The sequence below is a fragment of the Phyllostomus discolor genome, chromosome 3 (genome assembly GCF_004126475.2).
Source record: "Phyllostomus discolor isolate MPI-MPIP mPhyDis1 chromosome 3, mPhyDis1.pri.v3, whole genome shotgun sequence".
NCBI classification, from domain to species: domain Eukaryota; kingdom Metazoa; phylum Chordata; class Mammalia; order Chiroptera; family Phyllostomidae; genus Phyllostomus; species Phyllostomus discolor.
Window position 1 is genome coordinate 185,287,745 of NC_040905.2, and position 26,456 is coordinate 185,314,200.

A 26,456-nucleotide genomic window follows, 5' to 3' on the forward strand; every position below is an offset into this window, starting at 1 on the left:
CTACTCCGCCCTCGGACGGAAAAGTATTTTCCTTTCCAAAATAAAACCTTTTGGTTGTTTGTTGCTAGAGAAGCTATCTATTCGCATTGTGGAAAACACAAAGAAGAATGAAAAAGTAAAACGCATTTGCCTTGCCCCATTTGTCTCCCTTGCTAGGCCGTCAACTGGTTCTTATTGTCACCCAGAGTCTGGCACGAAATAGGTAATAACCTGAGAAAAGGATGCTAACATTTTAGTGTGTATTTCTCTCTAGCCTTTTTCCTTGCAAATATACACATATCACATGCACATTTCTACATAATTGAGCTATCCCCACATGGCCTGGGAAAAATCAGTAACTGCAGTTAAATCCTCGCTGCTACTTTCTCTGGGGTACAGTTTAGTTGCTGATGTGAGAATTCCAAATCCATAGCACTTCAGGCATATTATTCAGACTTTTAGGGCCCTTACTTGAAATCAGTTTCCTCTGTTAACTGGTACTTCCAAGCAGCTCTTCAGTCAGATTCCCCAGCGAGGGTGAAAGCTGCTGGGGGCTGGGGAGGCTTGGCTCTGCTCTTATTTTTGAGGCAACTGCTTCCATTGTGAATTTTTCGATTTTTAGGATGTTTAAGACATCATCTCTAACACCCCGTCAGAATCTGGCAACATACTGGGGAGCCTACTGAATAAGGGGCCTGAAAACTGAAATGGAAATTTTATTACATTTAGTCAGATTGTGAGAACTGATCTTGGTTGGTTACATGAGAATACCAAGTGTTAAGGTTGCTGTAACAGCCTGATCAGAGTGTCAGCCCTGAAATTACAGACTATAAAAGGTTACCTCCTTTTGGGAGGGAGGAAGGTAGGGGCCAAACTAGGTACTATTTGACTGAACCTTTAACATTTTTTTAGTTCACTGGTTTCTAAAAATTACAAATTAACTACATGTTGATTTATGTATGTAAATTAATAGCAAGAGTCCATGGAAGGCATGTTAATATCTTTATTCAAGTAAAGAATTGAAACATAAATGCTCAGAATTATCACTGCCCAAACAAGCGTCTACTTGCTACAGGTGTTTTTAGTCACAAAGAGTTCTGGCTAGGAAGAACTAAAGAGAGCTTTAAAGATTACAAGAAGAGCAGACATAAGGACCAGGCATTGCCCCAGTACTGAGAGAGAGCACCCAAGGAGAGCCCCTTCCTCTTGGAAGAACTGACTGACGCCTTGTTAGGGAGGGCATAGCCATAGCTCATTAAATGGTAAGTGACTGGGAATCTGTGCCAGTAGAACTTGCTAGAAATCAACCCTCCAGAACTTGCTGGCACTTCAAGGGTGCTACTCCTGGGTACGTGTGCCCTGGAAGTATGTTACAAAACTGCTGGATAGGGTCCTAGGGAAAACATGGCTGAACTGCCCTGACACAGGGGTTTACCAGAGACCACACTGGAGCCAGGAGGCAAACCCATTCCTCCCACAGGGCCTCCGCAGGGCCTTCTGTAAAGCTTATGTTCACGATACACAGCAAAGGAAAACTATGTTAAAGGCCCAGATCCATTTTCGCAGAGCAGGCAGGGAAAGGTGAGTTGAGAACTGAATAGCAATACATTGATAACTAGCCCAAGATCTGGTGAGGTTGTAAGATCAACAAACATCACTGACAGCAATAAAATAGAGTCTTCCTAGGCCCACATGGCTTCATAGGTGAATTCTACCAAACGTGTAAAGAGTTAAGGCCCATTCTTCATAAACTCTTTCAAAAGGAGAAGAGGGAACACGTGCCAACGCATTCTACAAGGCCAGCATTACCCTGTATCGAGCCAAAGCTACCACAGGAAAAGAAAACGACAGACCAATATCCCTTATGAAAGAGAAAGAAGGGGCACTTGTGGAAAAACATCCCTTCCATTCAGGACATGACATGGAAGTCACACACATCACTTCCATTTATATCCCATTGACTAGAACTTTGTCCCTTCGTTACATCTAGCTGCAAGGGATGCTGTGTGGCCATGCACCTGGCTAAAAATAAGGGATTTTATTAAAGGAAGAGGGGTGAGCAGGTGCTGGGAGATAGTCTGTCACAATGACACCCAACAGTCTGACACCATTCCCTCCCCGGTCTCATTTCCCTCAGCCCCTTCTTATGTTCAGTCTGTTAGAAACAGAGTGAGCTATTTCACTCTTGCAACAGTCAGGTTTCATGACATCTCTCCTCTTTAGCTTGCTCACACTCTACTGTGCCCTGGGATGCTGCTTCTCCTCTCCGTGCTCTGGGAAGCTGAACTGTCCTTCACAGTCCACCTCACCTGCCTTCACTTATGATGAGTCTTCCTCCCAAACTCCCACAGGCTCCTTCATCTGTCCGTTTCCAGCAGCACACAGAGCACTATCTGCCTTGTTTCCACCGCTTTTCCATCCTAGTGGGAAGAGACAGCTCCCATGTTCAAATCTGAGTTTTGTCATAAAAAATGCTCCTCGTGAACTTCAACAAATACCTAAACATCTCAAAGCCTTGGAATTACTAGTAAGATGATATTAATGCTCACTCTGCAGAGCTGGTGTAAGGATTAAATGAGGTTATATGTGTAAAACCCTGAGAATGGTGCCAGGGACCAAAGTGGATTCCCTCCTTCTCTGCCTCTGTCTACCCCCAAATAGCAGGTCTCCTGAGATTAGGACATCTCTTCTTTTTCCTCCTCTTTAAAAAGTGGTTGTCCAGTATCTGATGGGCCTCAGAAAATACTTCTGGAATTTATTAATTCACGCAACACATTTTCTAAGCAACCACTATCTGTCAGGTATTCCTCTGGAGATAGAGTGGTGAACATGTCAGAAAAATGCCTAGACTTTCTTTTTTTTTTTTAAGATTTATTAATTTGCCCTGACTGGCGTAGCTCAGTGGATTGAGCACGGGCTGGGAACCAAAGTGTCCCAGGTTCGATTCCCAGCCAGGGTACATGACTGGGTTGCAGGCCATAACCCCCAGCAACCACACATTACACATTAATGTTTCTCTCTCTCTCTCTATCTCTCTCTCCCTCCCTTCCCTCTCTAAAAATAAATGAATAAAATCTTAAAAAAAAGATTTATTAATTTTTATAGAGTGGGGGAGGAAGGGGGAAAGAGAGGGAGAGAAGCATCAATGTGTGGTTGCCTTTCACAGACACCCCCACTGGGGACCTGGCCCACAACCCAGGTATGTGCCCTGACTGGGAATCAAACTGGTGCTCAATCCACTGAGCCACACCAGCCAGGGCAGAAAAATGCCTAGACTTTCAAATATACTCTAGAGAGGAGAAAACAATGAACAATTAAACAAAATAAAAGAACACATTGACTGTAAAAAAATGTTAAGTGTCATGAAGAAAATAAAATAGGGTACTTGGCAGTGATGGACTGGCAATGAATGCACAAGTGAATGAGTAGGTAAATGGGTGGGTGCACAACTTTGTTGCTAAAATATGGCTGAGCCAGTCTAGGTTCTTCTGAGCTGCTACCCAAGGCTTGTGGGCAAGTCTCCTCTCCTCTTCCTCCCCAGGCCAGCTCAGCAAGGCTGGCAAGCAACTAATCGTGGTGACCAGCCTGGCCAACAGGGGTTCACACAGTGTGGCTGTCCACAGTGCCAGTACAGGGCGCAGCCAAAGAACCGAGTGCTCTCTGACCAGGCTAGAGCCCACCTCCCCTGTGCAAGTTTCAGGGCCTCTTCAGACCTGAGAAAAGCAAAAGCCCACACCACTGCGAGGTGCAGGGAGCACATGCCTCCAGCTCTTCCCACTGCTTGAGTTACCTTCCAGTCCCCATCACTGTGCCCACATGCTTCTGTGTGGGCCCCAGCTTTGTGCCAGGTCTGGTGCCAGATACCCAGCAGACATTCTCTCAAAGGCACACAGTTCCCCCTCTAAGCTGAGCCTTATCATAACCATTTCACCCTTGCGTTTCAGAACTATAACTCAATTGACATGGGGTATACTACTAAAATATACGATGTGGCGGGGTCCATTTTCAAAACTTGCACACTTTCTGCTACATGATATTGTTTGCGTTTTCAGCATGAGTTTAGGCTATCCACTCATGATTCCTAATGGGCCCAAAGCAGTTTTGCAGGTTTTCTTCTATTTCTTGCTGCTGGGCCCAAGCCCGGGCCTGTCTGCCTCCCATTTTGGAGCTGCCTCCATCTACTCTTTTGCACTAAGACTGGTTGTAAAATGGGTCTCAGCCCCCCAGCCAATACTTACCTTCTGCTTGCCTCATCCAAAGTCAGGTCCCTTGGGTGTGAGAGGTCATGCTAATTCTTCCCGGAGAGATGGACTGAGGGTAATGACACAGTGAGCATGGGGCTGTTACTGAACTTGCAATGACCTACTGATCCCTGTAGTGAAATTCCTGCTCCTCTAGCCCATGGAACAGAAACATCTGGTCTCTGCATTTATTCTCAAGGTTGAGGGTCATCAGTCCCCTACTCCCAAACTTCCCTCCAACCCCACTGGAGTGGAGACCTTGCGAACTGTCCCCAGGGGGAACAGTACATTATCCCGTTAGCCCTGCTGACAGCCTTCTGCCTAATCGCCAGACCTTTGTTCATCCAGGATCAGTTTCAAGGGCATTGCCTCCCTGGTGAACGTAGGGTGCATCATCACTCCATGGTTTCCTGAGCTGATCTTTTTAGGTATTCAGTGGTTTCCAGGATTTTCCTTCAGCAGGGGTAATGATTATTAGTATAGTCTTTAGAATCCAATACACTTGGATTCAGAGTGGAATCCACTACACTCTCCAGCTGTGTGACCTTGGGGAAGACACTTCATCTCTGTGAGCTTTGGTTTCTTCACCAATAAAATGGGGGTGATCATTAAAATACTACTTCATAGGGAAGGAAAGGGATAATTATCTGAGCTCCATTTTTCTCATAATAAAAGAGTTGGGATTGGGGTCCTTACATACTGAGAGTCTCTGAGTCTTGGTTCTGAGAGCTTTGATGCCAAGGTGTTTAGAGGAGAAAGAGGTGCTTGTATTGAGTAAGGAAGACTTCTTAGTAGAGATGGTGCTGGGCCAGCATTCCAGGTTTGCATCCTATTGGACTTGATCAAGATATCCATCTGGAAAGTTTATCTTGCCCTGCCTTAGCCCCTTTACTCTAAACTTGGATTCTCCCATTAGTGCCCATTTCATTAGGCCTTGTGTTTTATTGATTGTATTGTGACGAACAGAGATTCTTCTCTAACTGCATGCTTCCTTGCAGGTCTGTGTGTACTGGAGTCTGACCTCCCTGGTTGGAAAGAGGCAGTACTGGAGTTTGAACTTGCTCTTCCCAAGCTGATGACATAATACATGACCATTTCAAACAGCTTGAGGTGCATGGCTTTGACCAAGAAGATGCCTGGGTTGTACCCGCCGTTTCAATTGTTAATGCCATGTCCAACTGCCCTTGATCATTTTGTTAATCTTGTTCCTAACAAATAATTCTATTTGACGGGAAGAACCAATGATGTCAAAGACATCAGGAGTGAATCTGCTGCCCTGAAAATATAAAAGCCTGAACAGAAAAGCCAGTGTTTACATTTCACGCATGTTGCATTAGAAGACATCATTTGGGAAATAGTTTTTTAAAAACACCTAGTCATTAGATAGGAGAGAATTAGTAAATTGCTCCCTGCTTGCTTGATGAGATATATCCTCAGTTTATCACAGGGACATGTGATACCTGAGGCTAGGGGAAACCTTTTGCCAATTGTTTACTTTTGTTGGAATCTAAAAACAGCATCAGGAGCCAAGGAGTTCAGAGGATGCTGTAGGCATTTCTGATGAACTGATATCTGTGAATTTCAGGAACTTAGGTTGAAATTCTTTTGTTTTCAAAAATAGTACTACATAGAAATTGATTTTTTCTATTTAAAATGAGTTTTTATTTATTTTTAAAATATATTTTATTGATTATACTATTACAGTTGTCCCATTTCCCCCTTCACTCCCCTCTACCCTGAACACCCCCACCCACCCACATCCCCCCTTTAGTTCATGTCCATGTGTCATACTTATAAGTTCTTTAACTTCTACATTTCTCATACTATTCTTGCCCTCCCCCTGTCTATTTTCTACCTACCATCTATGCTACTTATTCTCTGTACCTTTCCCCCTCTCTCCTCCTCCCACTCCCCTGTTGCTAACCCTCCATGTGATCTCTACTTCTGTAGTTTTGTTCCTGTTCTAGTTGTTTGCTTAGTTTGTTTTTGTTTTAAGTGTGTTTGTTAATAATTGTGAGTTTTCTGTCATTTTACTATATACATGTTTTTTATCTTCTTTTTCTTAGATAAGTCCCTTTAACATTTCATATAGTAAGGGCTTGGTGATGATGAACTCCTTTAACTTGACCTTATCTGAGAAGCACTTGATCTGCCCTTCCATTCTAAATGAAAGCTTTGCTGGATAGAGCAATCTGGGATGTAGGTCCTTGCCTTTCATGACTTGGAATACTTCTTTCCAGCCCCTTCTTGCCTGCAAGGCCTCTTTGAGAAAGCAGCTGACAGTCTGATGGGAACTCCTTCGTAGGTTACTGCCTCCTTATCTCTTGCTGCTTCTAGGATTCTCTCCTTCATTTTAATCTTGGATAATGTAATTATGATGTGCCTTGGTGTGTTCCTCCTTGGGTCCAACTTCTTTGGGACTCTCTGAGCTTCCTCGACTTCCTGGAAGTCTATTTCCTTTGCCAGAATGGGGAAGTTCTCCTTTATTATTTGTTCAAATAACTTTTCCACTTGTTGCTCTTCCTCTTCTCCTTCTGGTACCCCTATATTTTGGATATTGGAATGTTTCAAGATGTCCTGGAGGTTCCTAAGCCTCACCTCATTTTTTTTTGAATTCTTGTTTCTTCATTCTTTTCTGTTTGGTTGTTTTTCTTCCTTCTGGTCCACACCATTGATTTGAGTCCCAGTTTCCTTCCCATCAGTATTGGTTCCCTGTACATTTTCCTTTATTTCACTTAGCATAGCCTTCATTTTTTCACATAATTTGTGACCAAATTTAACCAATTCTGTGAGCATCCTGATCACCAGTGCTTTGAACTGTGCATCTGATAGGTTGGCCATCTCTTCATTGCTTAGTTGTATTTGTTCTGGGGCTTTGATCTATTCTTCTGTTTGCGCCAATTTTTTTCTTAACGTGCCTGTTACGTATGAGGGGTGGAGCCTTAGGTGTTCACCAGGGCGGGGCAACCCAGTCGCTGGGTTGTGACACTGTATGTGGGGGCGGGGTCCGAGAGGGAACAATGGTGCCTGCTCTGCTCTTTGTCAGATTTCAGTCCTTTCTGCCGCTTCCCCCAAGGAAACTGGGCCCTTCTGGTGCTGATTCTCGTGTGAGTGGGCTTGTGCACGTTCTAGGACCCCATGGGTCTTTCCAACAAACTCTCCTGTGAGGCTGGGAGTCTCTCCCATAGACACCTCAACCCCCACAGGTGTTTACAACCGGTGTTTTAAGGCTTTATTTTCCGGCGCTGGAACCCTGCTTTACACAGTCTGTTTCATTCCCCATTTCACCTGGTTTATTTGTGAGCGAATGTGGGACCGCCCGGTCCACCAGCCGCCTTGTGCACAGTGCCTCGCTTCACAATCGTCGCCTTGCTGGGTCTGCCCGCTGCCACCCTGTGCCCAGGGTGTGCCAGTCACCATTTTGCTGCAACCCCTCTCCACCCGGCCGCCCAACTCCAACCCTCCTATGGATCTGGATGAATGTGTCTATTTTAACTCCTTGGTTGTTGGACTTCCATACAGTTCAATTTTCTGTCAGTACTGGTTGTTTTTTTGTTTGTTTGTTTCTAAATTTTTGTTGTCCTTACTTTGGCTGTGCGAGAAGGCATAGTGTGTCTACCTACACCTCCATCTTGGCCTGAAGTCCCTCGAAATTGATCTTTATAGACTGTGAATTGGAATCAATTCTTTGTTAAAATGGTTGTATTTATCCTTGGCCGGTGTGGCTCTGTGAACTGAGTACCGGCCTGCGAACCATAAGGTCGCTGGTTCAATTCCAGTCAGGGCACATGCCTGGATTGTGGCCAGGTCCCCAGTTGGGGGCATGTGAGAGGCAACTGATCACCAGTGTTTCTCATCCTCTCTTCCTCCCTCCCTTTCTCTCTAAAAATAAATAAATAAAGTCTTTTAAAAATCTGGTTGTTTTTAAAGACCCTCAAAAGCAGTGGGTAAATAGGAACAGGCACAATTACAGTTGTTCTACCTTTAGTGCTTTCTCAGTTACCCTCCATTGTTTTTGTTTTCACTGATGGGCTGTAAAATCATGGTAACTTGTTTTAGTCCATATGTAACTTACTCTAGGTTTTAGTAAAAATTATTTGGAATAAGTAAGCACTCACATTTTAAGTAGAAGCATAAGGAAAAACCCCTGGCATTGCTGAATGACCTGTTCTGTGCATTACAATCACTGCTGCCTTAAGTTTGTGGCCATCTTAACTTTTCAAGGCTCATCAATATCTAGCTGCTAGAAGTACGTGTAAGCCTACAAAATATCTTTGTTCCCATTTGGCTTCTCTAGAATCTCTAAACTGTCAGTGAAAAGTTCTTATTGAGTCTGGGAGCTATAGTGTGTTAATTTTGATTTGCCTGAGCTGTGAAATCTGGTTGTCCTCAGCCAGCACAAACTCTCACAGAGCAGGGCTTTTTCTGTTGGAAGTGTAACTGAAATACCTTGGAATATATAACCTTTAAAATTGAGTTTTATTTTACCCATTTAAAAAGTTAACATTGGTGAATGTGTCATGGCCAAAGTTTGGTAGACCATAAAATTTTAGCCATTGGCCATAACTTGGGGGTCAAGAGGAGGACCTCTATTAAGTATCTGTTGCAGCCAGAAGTTGTGGGTCCGAAGGGACATTATTAATCAGAAGACAGACCTCTACCCCTTTTGCGCTGTGGGGACAACATGGGGAGTATCTCCAGAGGAATGGCTGCCTTGATATTTTCTGAGCTCAGAACGCTTGCTTCTTAAGCCCTTTTTTTCAATCAGCTCATGTACTCGAGAGCCGAATACCAACTTGATGTTGGGAGTACTTGCTGATGGTTCAGCCCTTTCATTCATTCCCGTCCTGCAACCATCCTTCAGACCTGCCCTCACAGGAGAGATCTTTCTACAAGGACCTTCCACATGTTCCCTCGGTCACCAAATGTAAGCTTTCTGCAACACAGCTCTTGATCAAGGCCTAGAAGTGCTGTCAGTCCCTATATATATATTCCACCTTGTACCTCAAGCTTTCCTTTATTGAAGACCCGCCTTCCCTTCCTCAGAAACACCCAGTTCCTGTTAACCCTTTTCTGCAGAGTTCTATGTATTTATCTCCAACAGCGGCGGTGAAGGGCCTTGCGTCTGTCATGCCCTCTGTGCCTGCCTGGCAAATGTAAGCAGGGTTTACCTTGGGTTGTTGATTGTAAGGTAGATTTGATTCAGGTCTCTAGCTCCCCTCTAACTCCTGGCTGGTATTCATGCTCCTTCCTTCAGAGAGGAAGGCTTTGGCCTTGATAACTCTTGACAAGTACCTGTGAATTGGGCCGATGTTTAGGGCACCAATATGCCTCGTTTTCCTGTACAGGCCAGGGTTTTTTAGTGCCCAAGTTACCTGAGTCCTTAGACTCCCAGGCTGAGCAGACAGCATACTAATCCACTCACCTTGTAGGACCTGCACCTACTATGGCAATTCCTTCCCCGCGCTGATCTCAGTGTTGAGGGGGACAGCGGTACATAATCACGCCCAGCCTCTTTGACTAGACAGGCCTGCGCACCCGCAGGCACACAGAATCACTGACAACTACAGTCTGACTGTCGCACGCGGTGCCCTGATGCTAATTGTCCGATACAGCCCCAGCCCTGGGAATCCTCGGTAGCAGGCACACACCGCGGTGGTTCGGTGTTCCCGCTTCCGCGGTCCCCAGCGGATGAGAACCGAGGGGCGGTGCAGGTTTCCCAGCCGGCGTGGTTAGGCAAACGCGCGCCGGAAGTGGCGGCAGGAGCGGGAGCGCTGAGTTGTAGGCCGGCGGGGCAGCAGCCCGCAGCCGGGGGCGGGGGCGTTGGTCATGTTTCCCTTCGGGCCGGGCAGCCCAGGAGGGGACGGGGCGACTGGAGCCCGGGCTGAGGAGCCGGCACCCCACGAGGGACCGGCAGCAGCTGCCGGACCGCTCCCTTCTTCTCCCGTACCGCCACCGCCCGGGGCCGTCGCAGCCCCTCCCCCGTCGCCCGGCGGGAGCCCTCGCAGCCCTGGCGGCCCCTCGCTGTCACCGGCCGCGCGCGCTGGAGAGCTGGAGCAGTCCGGAGCCCCGGAGCCTGCCGCTTCCGCCCTAGGAGAGCCGTCGCGGTCTTCGCCTCCGCGCCGGAGACCCGGGCCGGACTGCGGGGCCGGGAGCCGGGGCCGGCAAGTCCTCGGCACCGGCCCGGGAGGCCCGGGCGCCCGGCTCTTTGGCTGGCTGAGAGAGCGCAGCCTGGGCCGCGGGCTGTTCGTGGACCCGGCGCGGGACAATTTCCGCACCATGACTAACCTCTATGGCTCCATCCACCCCGCAGACTCGGTGTACCTCAGCACTCGCACCCACGGTGCCGTCTTCAACCTCGAGTACTCGCCCGACGGGTAAGCGCGGCCCCTCGGAGGGCGGGTATCCGCCTCAGCCTGGCGGGGCTGCCCAGGGTTAGCTCGCTCGGCCTGGGCCGGGCTCTACCCGTTTTGGGCCGCTAGCCTCATCCCCAGGCACTTTCTGGAGTGCTCCGTCGCTGTTGGAGGCCCCGTCCGACTCCTTGAGGTAGGCCGCCCGGTGCCTCATCTGCTCGCCTTCGGGACGCCCAGGCTCGGTCTAGGAGAGTTGCCTAAAGCCCTCCGGTAGGGCTGTCAGAGCCAGTCCACAACTGGGATCTTCTGGCACACAGTAAATGCTCAGTAAATACACTGAATAAAGGTCCACTCTTTCCTTGTCCCCCTAGGCTTGAGGTTTTTTCATCTAAGTTTGTACCGAGGGTGGGAAGCCTGCAGGTGCCCTGTACCCTCTGCCTGACTTACCCGGAGGGGACAAGTGCGCATTCATTTGCTCCAGTGAGATGCGAAGACACAGCCAGAGGTGTCTTACGTTGTAGGGCATTTGTGAAGTTCCCAGGCTGCGTGCTTCTGTTAAGGGGGTCCAGCCTTTTTCTGACTGATTAAATATTTCATGTTTGTCCTTGATTTTCTTTTGGGCCAATATTCAAAATATTATCTTTCTAAAACTTTGTTTTGTGAGTATGCAGACAAACTTCACAGCAATCAGTGGAGAAAAACTTAAACACACTGTTCCACCAGGAGACAACATAATTAATATAACTCTTATCTAATCAAGGCCTCTTGATTTCTAGTCATTTGCTTAGCTATTCATTCATTCCTCCATTCAGCAAATAGTTGTTGACCACTGGTGTGTTCCAGATGCAGAGGTTGCAGTGATATGCAGAACCAGCTAACGGTACCACTTTCATTGAGCTTGAGACCTGTAGGTTCAACCCAATGTTGCTAACCATACCAAATGATTCGTAATGTGTATTTACAAATTGAGAATGGGGTGTTTGGGGTTTTCCTGAGGAAGGGACACTTAACGAAGATCAGAGAAATGAGTAGAAGATGAGATAGTCAAGGCAGGACTGGGGAGGGGATAGAAGTAATTCAGATGGAGGAACTGGCATTTCAAAGGACCGGTGCGGAGGAGCAGCGTATCACATCAGAGGAGATGGATTAGCAAAACAAACAAACAAAAATGTGCTAAAGAAAGACCTGAAATATTCTGAGGAAGGAGCAAAGCAACAGAATTCGGAATCACAGTGAACAGGGACAACCTATTCCATTTCACTGATGCAAATGCTTCTTAGTTACACTTGATGCTGGGATCTCCTTATAGCAGATGGGTGGAACTTGTAGCAATGAATGTGCATCGATCGCATATAGGGAAAATTAGTGAGAAACTATTTTGCTGAAGTGTATTCATGGAACTTCCTCTCTCCTCTCTTTTAACCAAGCCCTATTCTTAAGACTCCTCCCAAAATACCTTGAGTCTGTTCCTCATAAACTTTCAGCTTCTCTCTTCCCTGCCTCCTACCTACTCTGTCGGCCTTCAGAAGTAGCCATTTGGGTTCTTTGGAGGTGAAGTTATAGGTAGAGAGTGAGAGGGATAGAATGAGTTATGATGAAGAAATTCCATTGCCTAGTGATATTAGAATGAGGAGTATATTACTAATAGTTCTTGTTTGAATATGGACTATATTTTCCCATAGAAACATTTATGTAAAGGGTGGTTAGGTACTCTTAAATAATCCAATAATCCAATATACTTAATCCAATAATCTTTTAATTGCCCAGTTAATATATACTTATTATAGAAAACCTGGGCAATAAATGAACAAAGAGAAGGTAAACAAAACTTAGGATCCCAGAGATTAATTGAATATCCAAGGAAATTTCTTCTTTGTGTATGTTTATCTTAATATAAATGTGGAATCGTGCTGTTTTGTAGCCTGCTTTTTTTATACAATATATTATAAGTGACCTATGTTAATACACATATTTCTACATTTAAAAAAATTTGTATTAGTTTAAGTAAAACCTATATAAACAAATATTTTAGATTTATGTCCTTATGATAAATCCCTGAAATGCACTAAAGGTTATGAAAACTTAGATACCTGTTATTAAATTGTTGTCTTTGAAGATTATACCATTTCTCAGTTCTATCAGACACATAGGAAAGTGCTTGTCTCCCCATACCCCTGCCAACATTGCATATAGGTATTCTTTTTCATCTGTGTCAAGGTGAAAGGTGAAAATAGTTCGGTGTTTTAATTTTTTAGTATCTTGCTACATGTACTAATATAATCCAAGTTTTCATGGGACTGAAAGTAATTTTTAGGGAAAAAATGACCTGTGTTAAATCACATAATTTCTTATGTCCTTCAGTTATATGAGTTAAATCACCTTACTGGGTACCATAACCACTGTCACTTACAAGGACTTCTCAGTACAGAGAAGCGGAGGTGACACTGAAGGTAATGATTAAAATTATAAATTTAATAGAGACTGGACTAGAATTTGGCAGTAAAAATAAATGAAAGGATACATAGATTAGAAGATAATTTCTTTCTTTTTTTTAAGATTTTATTTATTTATTTATAGAGAGAGGGGAAAGAGGGGAGAAAGAGAGGGAGAGAAACATCAGTGTGTGGTTGCCTCAGGTGCCTCTTGGGACCTGGCCCAAAACCCAGGAATGTGCCCTGACTGGAAATTGAACTGGTGACCTTTTGGTTCACAGACCAATGCTCAGTCCACTGAGCCACACCAGCCAGGGCAGAAGATAATTTCTAAAGAAATCCAAAAATGTTTTAAGCGGTAGCAATATTGTCAAAACAAGTGTATTACCTCCTAAGATGACAATTTGAAAAAGGACATTTGTTAATATCAATAAATTAGATAGATAATAATATGTGGGACTGTCTCAAGCGATTACTCTCTGAGAAGACATTAGGCACTGCTGAAGAGAGAATTAATGTATTGGAAAATAGAAGTGAAGAAATTATCCAAAATGTGGATAAGAAACACAATGGTTGAAAATGTGAAAACAGTTTAGTGACATGATAAATAGAAAAAGCTTACCATATATTTGGTTAATTCCTGAAGAAAATGAGATATTGAATAGATAAGATAATGGGTCAAAAGCACATTCAAAGAGATAATAGCTAAGAACTTTCTAGTATTGAAAAAAAGCACTAAGCCATGATTTAAGAAGCCCAGCACTCCCAAGTAGGAATCCTCCCAAGACATGTAATGAAACTGCAGGACAACAAATGGAAAAATCTTAAAAGCTAGAGAAAAAGACCTTTGAAACAGTAGCTATAAAGGCAATTAGACAAAAATAATAGTGTAAATCAGAGGACAGTGGTGACTATTTTTAGGATGCTGGGGGAAAAACCCTGCCGATTTAGATGTCTATACCCAGCAAGGATGGGTTCTTTGGCTCTTGTCAAGAACTAAGATGAAATAAATACCATTTACATAAGCAAAGCTGAGTGAGTTTGCTACCACACCTTTAATCATGGAATTCTGTGTTCAGAGAGAATAAAATGTTTTCAAATGGAAGGTCTGAGGTAGTAGAAGGAATGAAGAACAAAGAAAATGGAAAATATGTGTGTAAAAATAATTTTGTCTTTTGGGATTAACAAAGAACTAAAATAGAAGACAACAATAGCATATATGTTATGAAGGAATGTTCTAAATTCCTTATGTTTTTTGGAGGGAGAATTATATTAACTTTAGACTTTAATAAGTTTAGTGTGGATTTTAAAATTTTCAAGGGAGAAGAAAAAATTATTTCTAGACTAGTAGAAGAAAAATAATGGAATAAAACAATTCTGAAAGGAAATAAGAAATGGAAAGAAAAAATAGAAAAGGCATAATAAATAAGAAGCACAAAAAATGGCTAAAAATAAGTCCATACTACTAATTAATAATAAATGTGGAGGTACTAAATGTTCAAAAGGATAGAGAAAAATTATTCAAACATTTCAAACCAAAGAAATCTGGTGAGCTTTATTAATGTCATACAAAATAGGCTTTAAGGGAAAGAAATTACTAGAAATGTGAAGTCACTTAATAAAGAAGCTCAGTTCACCTGGAAGGTAAAACAATTCTAAACTTGAATGATTCTTTTAGATTTAAAATATACACATCAAAAATTATTAACTTCAAGGAGAAAATAGATTTCTCATGGGGAAGCTTTTCATGCACATCGTAGTGTACTTCAGTTAATCGGACAAACACAAACATAAGAAACACAAGGTATAAACAACACTAATTAAAACCTTGCTGTACAGGGCATATGTAGAAGGCTGCATTTAGGCCTGCTACTCAGCTAGTACCCATTGGTTCAGCTATACCACTTGTTAAAATATTGATATATGTCCATAGTAGTTGAATGGTCACTGCCGCAAGCCCACTGACTGCCCTCGTAATGCTTCAGCACCTTCCATAGGACCTCCCAGAATAGTTCTTTACGTAGTAACTAAAGAATTCAGAACAAGCACAGCAAGCTGCCAACAAACATCTCACTGGAGAGCTATCAGCATCATTCTAATTGCTCTTCACGCATGCCAGGTACTCTCCCCCACACAAAAACAGATCCATAGGTAAATGCCCATTGGGTTCTCTCAGTGTGGGGCTGTGTGCCTTTATCAGGAGCTCTCCCACTTTCACTTCGTCATTTGTGAGAACCGCAGCCTCTGGGAGAGACAGAGAAATGAAGAGAGCAGTCAAATGAGAGTAACAGCACTGTTGCAGGCACCATCCAAACATGAACTCTTGGCATGCTGTGCACTCCCACGCAGGAGAGAATCTGCAGCAGGTGGATGAGGCCTACGGGAGTGGTGTGTGGATAAATGACTTCTGGGATGCAGATTCCTGATTTTATTATTCCTGTTGAATTTTGCCATTATTTAGTGGGATAATTTTGCTAAAACTCACTGAATATCAGCCCACCATGGGCATTAATAACACTAATTAATGAAAATAGCTACCAACATAAATCTCTATACCAGATGCATTTAGTTGAGTGAACTGAGAAGCAGAAAAGTCATATACAAAGGATTTGTATCCTGGCTTATGCTCATAACTGCCATATTACACATTGCCTCTCATCTGGAATGAGGGATTAAGTTTGATATAATTAAATATGATAATCAGTAAATTACTTTTGTAACTCAGTTATTAATATTATCGAATACTTATTGAGTGCACAAAGTTGGCAGCATTATAAAGACTAAAAAATAATTTAATATGCTTACTATAACTTCAGCAGAAGTTAAAAAGAGGATTCAGCCCCATGAACAATTCTGTTGATGTTACTAGTGATTTTTTTTTAAATACTTATCAAGACTACAAATTAAGCCCTAGCTGGTGTGGCTCAGTGGATTGAACACCAGCCTGCAAACCAAAGGGTTGCTGGTTCGATTTCCAGTCAGGGCACATGCTTGGGTTCTGGGCCAGGTCCCCAGTAGAGGGCACATGAGAGGCAATCACACATTACTGTTTCTTTCCCTCCCTTCCTCCTTCCCTTCCCCTCTCTAAAAAATAAATAAACAAAATACTCAAAACAAAATAAGACTACAAGTTATGTAATGACTACCTATTTAATGTGGAAATTCTTGGAGGGGCTTTATGCAATTTTCTATGTCCATGGTTTAGATGAGGGCATCTGCATCAGACAAGATTGTGGCTACAATTTCCAAAAACTAATAAATGATTGGAAGTTACTAGAATAATTTGATAAGCAATTTGAGTTACAACTAATGTCATTTGGCAAACATTTTTATAATCTATAGGTTACTTTATTAAGACAGTGTTTTAAATTTTATTTATATTACTAATGAATGTTTAACATTTCTGAATATCACACTGACTATATGTAATAGCTACCTTTTGTTTTTTTAACACAAGGAAAATTTACAAAGTTTTCACTTGAAAGATCACATATTTCAAAAGAAGGGCCAAAGAAGAAATAGCAATGGAAATTAGAAATGTAGAACTAAATGATAATGGAAATACCACATGTCTCAAAACTTGGGGGATATATATAAATAGAACAGTTCTTAATAGGAAATTATAGACTTAAATAAACTGGAAAAGAAGGCAAGGAAAAGTAATGAGCTAAGTGTCCATCTCAAGAAAAAAAGAGCCCTGGCTGGTACAGTTCACTGGTTTGTGTGCCAGCCTACAAACCAAAGGGAATCAGTTTGGGAACCAAATCACCAGTTTGATTCCCAGTCAAGCCAAGTTGTGAGTCTAAGCTGGTTACTGGTAGTGCCAGGCCTGGGGCTCACAGAGACCAGCTGTTGCTTGTTTGATAGGGTTTAGGAAGTTGTGAAGCATGAGCTAAGATCAGCCATTTATATGGAAAAGCAGTTTGGGTGGGCCCAAGTTGGCTGGGAGGGAGTCTCAGGGAATCTCCAGGGCAGGGCAAACAGTGTTAGCCAGGCTGATGGAATCTTAGAAATGGTACCAGCTTGCTGACTCTGGGGAGAGGGTTCAGAAAAGGGACAATGGCCTATGCTTGCCTTGATGCCAGCCATTTCAGTTCCTCTCTAGAGGATGCCACTGGTGCCTTTCAAGCTGCCACCCCCATGCTGGAGCTCAGAGGGAGTGAGTAAGTCTTAGTAGGTGAGTCCATGTGTGGGTTCTTTAAGAGGAATTCTTGGGGCTCTAGCAGTTTCTTCCACCAACTCAGTCCCTGCTGGTTTTTGCAGTCAGAAGTTGTGGGACTTACCTTCCTGGCACTGGGACCCTGAGCTGGGGGGCCTATTGTAGGGTTGGGATTCCTCGCTCCCACGTTATCCCCCCTGAATTTTTATCCCCCACATTTGGATGTGGGACCAGCCAGTTCTGAATCTTCTCCTCTCCTACCAGTCTGAAGGGATGTGGGTTTTTTAATTCTGTTCAGTGGAAGTTGTCAGACTTCCACTCAACTCAATTTTTGACTGTTCTGAGTGATGGTTGTTCTGTATTTTAGTTGTAATTTTGATGTGATTGTGGGAGGAGGTGAACCGTGTCTGCCTACATTGCCATCTTGACTGGAAGTCTGGGAAAGGTTTATTTAGTAGATTTTTTCCCTCTCCAACTTTATCTAAGAAGTTTTTTCTTAATATAAAAATTTGACTATTTGAAACTCTCTATGATGCACTTTTGCCTTAAGTGTATAAAATTCCACTTGTTATTAGAGCTATAAATTGGGAAGACCTGCAGTTTCAAAGACTCAGGATTGCATTTACTAGATCTCAATGTGAAGGAGCCATGCCCAAAGAAAACTAGACTTAATCAAAATCAATAAACGACAGTGGATTTTCAGAAATTAAAATGGGGCTTGTAAAAGGTTTATGGAAAAAGAACTTTTTAATAACTAGAGACAATACTAAAAACACCATAATGAAAAGATTGTTTGACTATATTTAATCGGTAGGATATATACCAGATCTTTTCAGTGCGTTTCAGTAGATACTGATAAAGAAATACATAATCCTGTGGTATAAGATGTTTTTCCTCTGAGTTGTCTCATGTATGCATGTTTTTCTGCACTTAGCCTTTCTCATTTAAAAACATGTTTTGGTGTTCTTCTAAATATCCTATCCATATAAAGCTATCCCTTTCTTTTCAAAAGTTGTACCATACTGCATAGCATTAATGTACCATGACTTATGTAATCAGCCTTTCCTCTTTTGTGTGCATTAAGGTTCCTTTCCATTTTTTCTTATAATTAAGCGTATATTCTTTGTATTTATGAATGATTGTGTCTAAATTGGATACTCAGAAAAAAATTGCTGAGTCATAAGGTATGCACATTTAAAATTTTGATAGATAGTAGTACTCTCCAAACAGAAACTGTACCAGTTATACTCCACCAAAACATATGCGAGTGCCATTTTCTGCTAAGCCAATAGTGGATCATGTCAATATTTTAAATATTTGCTACTAACATGGGCAAAAAGAAGTTGTCCACTTACATTTTGTGCAATTATAAATAAATAGTATCAATAACCAGAGAATGCTGGAAAACTAAACAAATGTGTCATTTGCTTCCAGGTCAGTGCTGACAGTTGCCTGTGAACAGACTGAAGTTCTGCTCTTTGACCCTATATCATCAAAGCACATAAAGACACTTTCTGAAGCTCATGAAGACTGTGTGAATAATATCAGGTCAGTATTATGGTAAAAAAGTGAACTTTACTAGTGTGACCCAAAATACTCTGTTTTGGAATTTCGCAAACATGTGTAATGCCTTGTCCAGCAATGCTGGATGATACACATTTGTGAACTGTGAATCTTATCCCTTGTGAACCTTATCCCTTCAGTTACAAAACATACTGTTAACTTTTTTTGAATTGGAATCTTTCTAAAATGCATTTTCACTTTCATATGATTTTCTTTTTCTTTTCATATATTAGGGTCATCGTTATGAACCTCAGCCAGTATTATAATAGTCTTATAATGCTTTTAGACTAATGGTCTGTGTAGATTATGGCCATCCTGTTACTAAGCCTATTTCATCACCACCCCCAAAATTCACACTATTGAGGGGGGAAAAGCACATTTGCACAGAGAACTTCTTTGTTGCATTTTTGGAAGCTCCTCAAATTCTCAATGATGTGGAAAGTAGATAATAGTTGAACATCTTGGTGGATTAATATGCAGTCATTAAAACGATGGTCACTAAGACTACATGTCAACATAGACAAATGCTTGGGATAATATAGGCTAAAATCGGGATAAAAATTGTTCAAATATGACAGGATGCAGAATAACAGATTAGAAAGATATATTTTAAAATACTAACAGTGGGTGAGTTAGAATGGATGGATTATGAGTAATTTTCTATTTTCTTTTTTTTGCTCAGCACTGTCAGACATTTCACATACTATTTTCTAAATCTTATGTAAAGAGATAATTTTTATAATGATTACTTTTAATTTTCAAAAAATAAGAAATGTGGAAATTACTTCTAGTCAAGATGACATACTGAGTTTTAATGTAACTCCTGTGCTCCAAACACATAGAACAAAAGATTAAACAGCACAAGAGATACACACAGGCAGAGAAACAGCAGTAAACATTTTCGTGGGCCCTAAGTTGAACACAGACACAAAAATACCAGCTGAGTGTAAACCAGAAGCCCTCTGGGCTTCAGCCTGGCACTGATGCTCAGTCGTTTAGCTCCTGTCAGGAATCAGAAGTGCTGACGTGCTTCGTGTGAGGCAGAAGCCAGAACTACCACAGGGGTTTGGTCAGAATGTCTGTCCCATTTGTGAAAGGCTGAAAAATGGAAAAAGCTATTAACTACCCGGGGCTATAGATTTTAGCTGATCAAGACACAGACTCATGACATGGAATTGATGAAGCCATTAACGAGTCAGTGACTGAATGTATATGTGTGAAAACTCCAATATCATCACGGAACTGGAGGCCTTAATGTTATTATAAGGTCTAATTGTGGATTACAGGTCCAGAAACCTAAGTGAGAAGAACTATAAAACCATTAAATAGGAAGAAAGAGAGAAAAATCAAAGACCTTTGCTACTGAAAATGAACCTACAACCAAAATTCCAAAACTCATGAAGACATCTAATATTAATGTCATAACAAAATCAGTGATCAGAATAGGCATTTTCTCTGGATGAAATTAATTTTATGGAGTAGTCCAACAAAGACTTTATTTAAAAAATAAATTATTTTATTTATTTTTTTTGACTAGGTAATACATGCACGTGGTACAAAATTCAAAGATACAAAAGGGTAAACAGTGAAAAGTAAGTCTGTCTCCCACCTCTGTCCCCTAGCCACCCAGTTCCCCTCCCCAGAGGCAACCACTATTACCAATATCTTGCTATCTTTTCTGAGATAGTTTGTGCATGTACAAGTATACACACACACACACCCCTACACTTTTATATAAATGGTAGCATTCTACACATACTATTATGTACCTTGGCCTTTTTACTTCATAGCATATTTACAAATCATTCCATGTTAGCATCCATGGGATGATCTTATTCTTTTTAACGGCTGCATAGTATTCCATTGATTGGAAGACACTTTAAAGCATTTTTAGGATGCTCAAAGTAATAAGTTAAGGGGTACTTTCCATTTAAAGAGAGCTCAAAAATTATAAGACAAAAGAGATACAAGAAGAACAGATTAATGTGGGAATGAACCAACGAGAAATCTTTGTAGTCGGTATATAAAAAACTCAGTAGATGGGATAAATTTACCCTTTATACCATTGATGGCAGAATTAATGAGTTAGAAAGTACTAAAAAATTCATCCAGAGCACAGAGAAAAAAGATATAAATAAGAAAGAGTAGTTAAAAAACAAAGAAGATTAATTGAGAAACTCCAGAAAATGTATAAAAATTACAAAAAGAAAAAGAAGATGCAGAGTGGTGGAGAACTAAGTTTTGGAGACAGGGACACACAGGCTGAGAATTGTTAACATTGAAGAAGAACCTGAGTCATTCCATCAAGAGTAAACTTAAGAATGTCAGGTAGGTTAAGCAAAGAAAGATCAACATCTAGACAGGTTGTGGTGAAACTAGAATGTCAAAGATAAAGAGAAAAATCTTAAAAGCCACCAAAGCTGGAAGCCAGATGACCTACAGAGGTATGATAATTAAATTAGCAGAACGTTTCTCATCAGCAATAGTCGATGCCAGAGAAAATGGAATGTCTTAAATACTAAGGCAATACCTAATCATATCCAAATAAACTGTTATTTTAGAATGAAGAATTTTAATGAGGTGAAATGATAAATGTTATTAATTGTTAATACCAGAAAGATAATTCAGGGATTGTTGGGGGGGGGCAGTACATCTAAAACAAAATTAAAACAAAATTAAAATTCTAGATTAGTACCATCCAATAAAATTATAATTCTGGCTCCATGTGTAACTTAAGATTTTCTAGTTACATTAAAAAAGAAAAGAGAAGCATTTGGAATACATTTTTAATAATGCATTTTATTTAACCCTGTATGTCTAAAATAGTATTTCAGTATGTCATCAGTATAAAATTTATTGAGATACTCTACCTGTATTTTTTCATGCTAAATTCTCAAAATCCAGTATGTATTTTGTACTTACAGTACATCTCACTTTAGACTGGCTGCATATCAAGGATTCAACAGCCACATGTGACTAATGGCTACCAAATTAGACAATATAGTTGTAGAGAGTAACAAAAAATAGGTTGTATGTATAGGGTTGTTTTGTTCAATGGGAAGGTATTACCTTACCATGGTAAGGTCTCTGTCATGTTCAGGAAAAGATAGAAATATAAAGAGTCTGAAATCAGACCCTTTCAGAACAATATATAATTAAATATATACAGTAAAAAACTAAACCAAAAGTAATTAAAATAATAGAAGTACAGCTTACAGCTTTTAAACCAGCAGAAGAGGAGGGGGAAAAGAATATTGAAAACTTGCTCAATTCAGAAGACAGGAAAGCTTAAACAAGTAAATAAATAAAGGAAAGGAAAGATATACTAAATAGAGAATAAGAAGTAAAAATAGTTCCAAATACTGTGTAGTTCAAAGTAGAAATGGATTGATCTTTATTAAAAGACAGAGATAGCAATTTGAATGAAAAACAAAATTATTCATATACTCTTTATAGAGATAGCAACACTAAGACTGCCCAAAAATAGAGAAAGAAAACTGATGTAGGTTATCATTATTGGACAGATGGAAGACCAAAGTCTTTAATAAGGATAAACTGCAAGAGCATATATTTTTTAAAAAGAAAAATCCACCAAGAAGGTATATAATCATTAATTTCTATGCAACTTGAAAGATATGTGTACAAAGCAAAGATGGAATGATAAGGAATTACTAGTGTATAGTCATGCTGAGAGATTTTAATAGTTTTTTCCAAAACTAGTAAATCAAGCAGATAAAAATTAGGGTATAGAAAATAAACTAGAAATGCTGCATGAAATTTTAAATATGTATGTATTTTTAGTGTATAGATGATCTGATAAGAAAGGAAGGAATCCTAAGGCAAAAAATGAAGGGAAGCGGGAATGTAAGAAAATAAACAAGCATTCAAGCTGCGTTTTACTGTGGAGGCATCGGCCAGATGCTGGCGACCTTGAGTTTGTGCTTTGACATGTGTGAGGAGTACAGAGGACAGGAGAGTTAATTCTGTGGCCTGTTGAAGGTGAGGAGTCTCGTAGAAGGCTCTGCGGAAGGGTGGGACTCCAAAGGCTTATACTTTTGGCATAAAGGTGATCTAGAAATAACTCACTGTGTTCATCTAGACTGTGGCATTGGGTGGGAGGGTGTCAAAAAATCTCTGTGAATTTCTAACCACAAGCCAGCCCTCATGCATGAGTGGAGCCTAAATTCACATTACCAAATGTTCCAAAAACAAATGCACATCTTCTCTGGAGAAGATGACTCAGCATCATAAATAAGTCAGTTCTTCCCAAATTAGTCTATATATTTAGTGCAGTTTTAATTAAAATATCAACATTTTTTAACTTAATTTTAAAATTCATGCTGAACAGCAAAGTGCCAAGAATATGTGAAACTGTTTTGAAGAGGACTAAGACGGTGTGAATTCTTACTTCTTTAGATATCAAACAGAGTCTCAGGACAGGGATCGATTGAGTGACCAATTGAATGCAATGGAGCTTCAAGAAACTTGACATAAGACAGCAGGGGCATTGCCATCAGTGGGGGTGGGGGGGATAGTGGAAAACAGAATTGGTTATGAATGTGAAAAAATAAATAAAATTAGATTTTGATCTCATACCAAAACTAAAAGTAATTGCCAGTTAAAGACTTGTTTATAAAAGCAAACATTTAAAGCTTTAGAAGAAATATAGAATATGTTGTAAATATGAGAAAGGATTTCATAAGACAAAAAAGGATAAACCATTAAGGATTAATAAATTCAACTACGTTAAAATGTAAAACTTTATTGTAACCAAAGACATAGGAGTATGAGAAAATAAGCTATGGATTGGTGGGAGAAGATGTTTTCATTGCAAATAATGGAAAAAAGGATTAATATCCAGAATATATGAGACAGTTTTCCTGGAACGAAATAGGCAGAGAATCACATAAGAGAAACTAAAATGAGCAATAAATATGAAAAGATTTTCAGGCTTACTAGTTATCATGGAAATGCAAATAAAGAAAACAACCAATAAATACCAAGTATTGACAAAGATGTTGAGAAATAGAAACTCATAGATAGTATTGATGGAGTATAAATTGGTAAGATTATTTTGAAGAGAAATTTAGCAACATCTGGTAAAACTGAAGATCAGTTTTTTTAAAAAGTACATGTCAGCAAAGAGATATGTTAAGAAGGTTTATTACAGCACTTAGTATTAGAACTTGGAAATAAATCTCTAAGAGGAAGATAAATTCTGATATACTTCTACAATGGAATACTATTCATCAGTTAAAATAAATGAACTAGAAGAATCAGCATCTGGGATACATCTCAGAAATTCAAGGTTGAGCCAGAAAAGCAAATTATAGAATGAGCTGTACAGTATGATACCATTTATATAAAGTTTGAAAATATACAAACACAAGCTTGATGAGGGCACGTATTTGTATGTTTGTTCTCTGCTTTGTCCCTAGCACCTGGAACTGTGCCTAGCACATAGTGGGTGCTCAATAAGTATTAGCACAGAATAAAGTGCAGTGCAGTGTTATATATTATTGTTTATGGCTACATACTTATGAATTTATGGTATTAAAAACTTGCATGGGGAGTGACAAATAACAAATTTGGATAGTGGTTCCCTCTGGAGAGGGAGGGAGGGGAATGGGATTGGGGAGGGGTATATAGGGTTCTTCAACTATGTTTGTAATGTTTTAAAAAATCTGAATGATAAAAAATGTTAAAATTGTTAAAGCTGGGTGGTGGGTATCACAGATATTTGTTATATTCATAAGTTTCTCTATGTCTCTAATATTTTACAATTTAAAATTTTGTTACCTCAAAAAGTAAAGAGATATAACAGGTTGTTTGCCCCTAGTCAAAATGATCTCTGACTAATCTGTTATTAGAAATTTGTTCCTTGTTAATGTCAGCTCTCATTTGCTGGTGTCAGTGTGCCTGGCCTAGTACCCCACACCTACAAATTTGAGTCTGCCTCTTATCTGTTGGTTAGAAAAACAGATTTTAAAGATTTTTTAGAAGAATGTATAAATTAAGAGTTTTGACTAAATATCTGAGGAGTCACCGGATGAGCTGAAGTGTTATTAATACTGACTTCCATTTTTTGAGTGTTTATGTGTACCAAACCTTTTGTGAAACAGTTTTCATGCATTATGTTGTTGAAGCCTCATGGTCTCCTGATGTGAGACAGATACCATGCCTGTTTTAAGGAATGAAGAAGTTGCGAGGCAGACAGAGAGGCTTGCCCAGGTCTCACCTGTAAGTGGTGAAGCTGGGACTCCGCTCGGTCCCGTTAGGCCAGGTCACTGTGCTGTTCGGGGCTGGGCATGCACCTCCTGGTCTGGCTCTAGGTGGTCGTTCTGCACATACTTAGTAATGTCTTTAGTTCACCTCATAGTTTTGAGGTTTGCTTATTTTGTAAAATAAAAATGTTGACATGTAGAGGATTTTCTGTTGCTTCATACTTAGGAAAAGTATGTAATTTAAATTCTTAAGCCCATTATACAGGCTTACTTATCACTCATGAGGACTCTGTACGTGGATTTAAGTCCATTTAATAATCAAGTTCCCCCCAATGATACAGTTCCAGGGGAAACTGAGGTTATCATAAGAATAGTTAGTTATGTGACAGTTAAAAAATTAGTACCCATTTAAATACCCCAGAATCTACTTTTCCCTCTGTCTTTGTTGGTCTCTTCCTGATTGTTATATTTCAAAAGTATACTATAGATGCATTGCTTATGCTTGGGAAAATGAAATTTCTTATCTTCTAATGGACATAGAATTTCACAAATCCCTGAGAGTAATATTACAGAATTGATCAATTACAATATGAAATTATTGGAAAATGAAGAGTTAGACTAGTTATCAATTAGAGAAAAGAAGACGACAGAAAGGATGACATGATAGATACTTCAAAAAATTATGTATCTCACAGGACTAAGGAAAAGCCCTTGGGAAAATTGATAAAGCCCTTGAATATTATACAGAGAGGATGACCCCCTTTTTTTCTTAATGTTTATTGAATTTACTGGGATGACATTGGTTTGCAAAACCATGCAGGTTTTAGGTGTACAACTCAATAAAGCATTATCTGCACCCTGCATCATGCACCCATCACCCCAAGCAAGGTTTCTTTCATCTCCATTTCCCCCTCTTTGTCCACCTTCACCTTCCCACCCTCCTTGCCCTCTGGCTGTCCCCACTCTGTGGTCTGTGGAAAATGACCCTCTTTGATTTTAGTACAAAACTCAAGTATGAAGTAAAAATGCAATATTCTGCTGTCATAATTTTGTTGGCAAGATTATGCAAAAGACCCAAACATTTAATTTATTCTTGTTTAAGAATTTGCGTATAGTTAAATAAATGTAAGAAAGGCTTATTTTCATGATTTTTAGTTCTTTTTAGATAAACACTCAACCTTTTCTTACCCTTGTACAATGAAAGGTTGCTATCTATTTTAAGAAAATTACATTTCAATTGCTGTTATCCTTTATCAGTTATCTTCTGATAATGAAGACCTCAATTTACCTAGATGTCAATTTATCTAGAGCTGTTACAGTCATACGTTGGGGTTTGATGGGGACCTAGGAGAAGTTCTGTAACTCAGGTTTCAGTGTGTGTGAAGGAGTGTCTCCTGTTTATTAGGGACTGTGGAGTTAAAAAATGTACTACAATTGCTAACCGATTGGGCTAGGCTGAGTTTTACTTTGAGGGGACTGAACCAGCTCTCCCAAGAACTTGTCTC

At 40.4% G+C, this 26,456-nt stretch overlaps 1 protein-coding gene across 1 annotated transcript in view; it reads left to right on the forward strand.

Annotated features, from left to right (window-relative positions):
- The first annotated feature begins 9,965 nt into the window (after positions 1-9,965).
- The window catches only part of DCAF10 (DDB1 and CUL4 associated factor 10), a 38,435-nt gene continuing 21,944 nt past the window's right edge, over positions 9,966-26,456 (forward strand). Inside the window, exons 1-2 of the mRNA XM_028524437.2 lie at positions 9,966-10,597; positions 18,599-18,712. Of these exons, the coding sequence (XP_028380238.1) occupies positions 10,050-10,597; positions 18,599-18,712 (662 nt within the window). The 5' untranslated portion in view covers positions 9,966-10,049. The remainder of the gene's footprint in view (positions 10,598-18,598; positions 18,713-26,456) is intronic.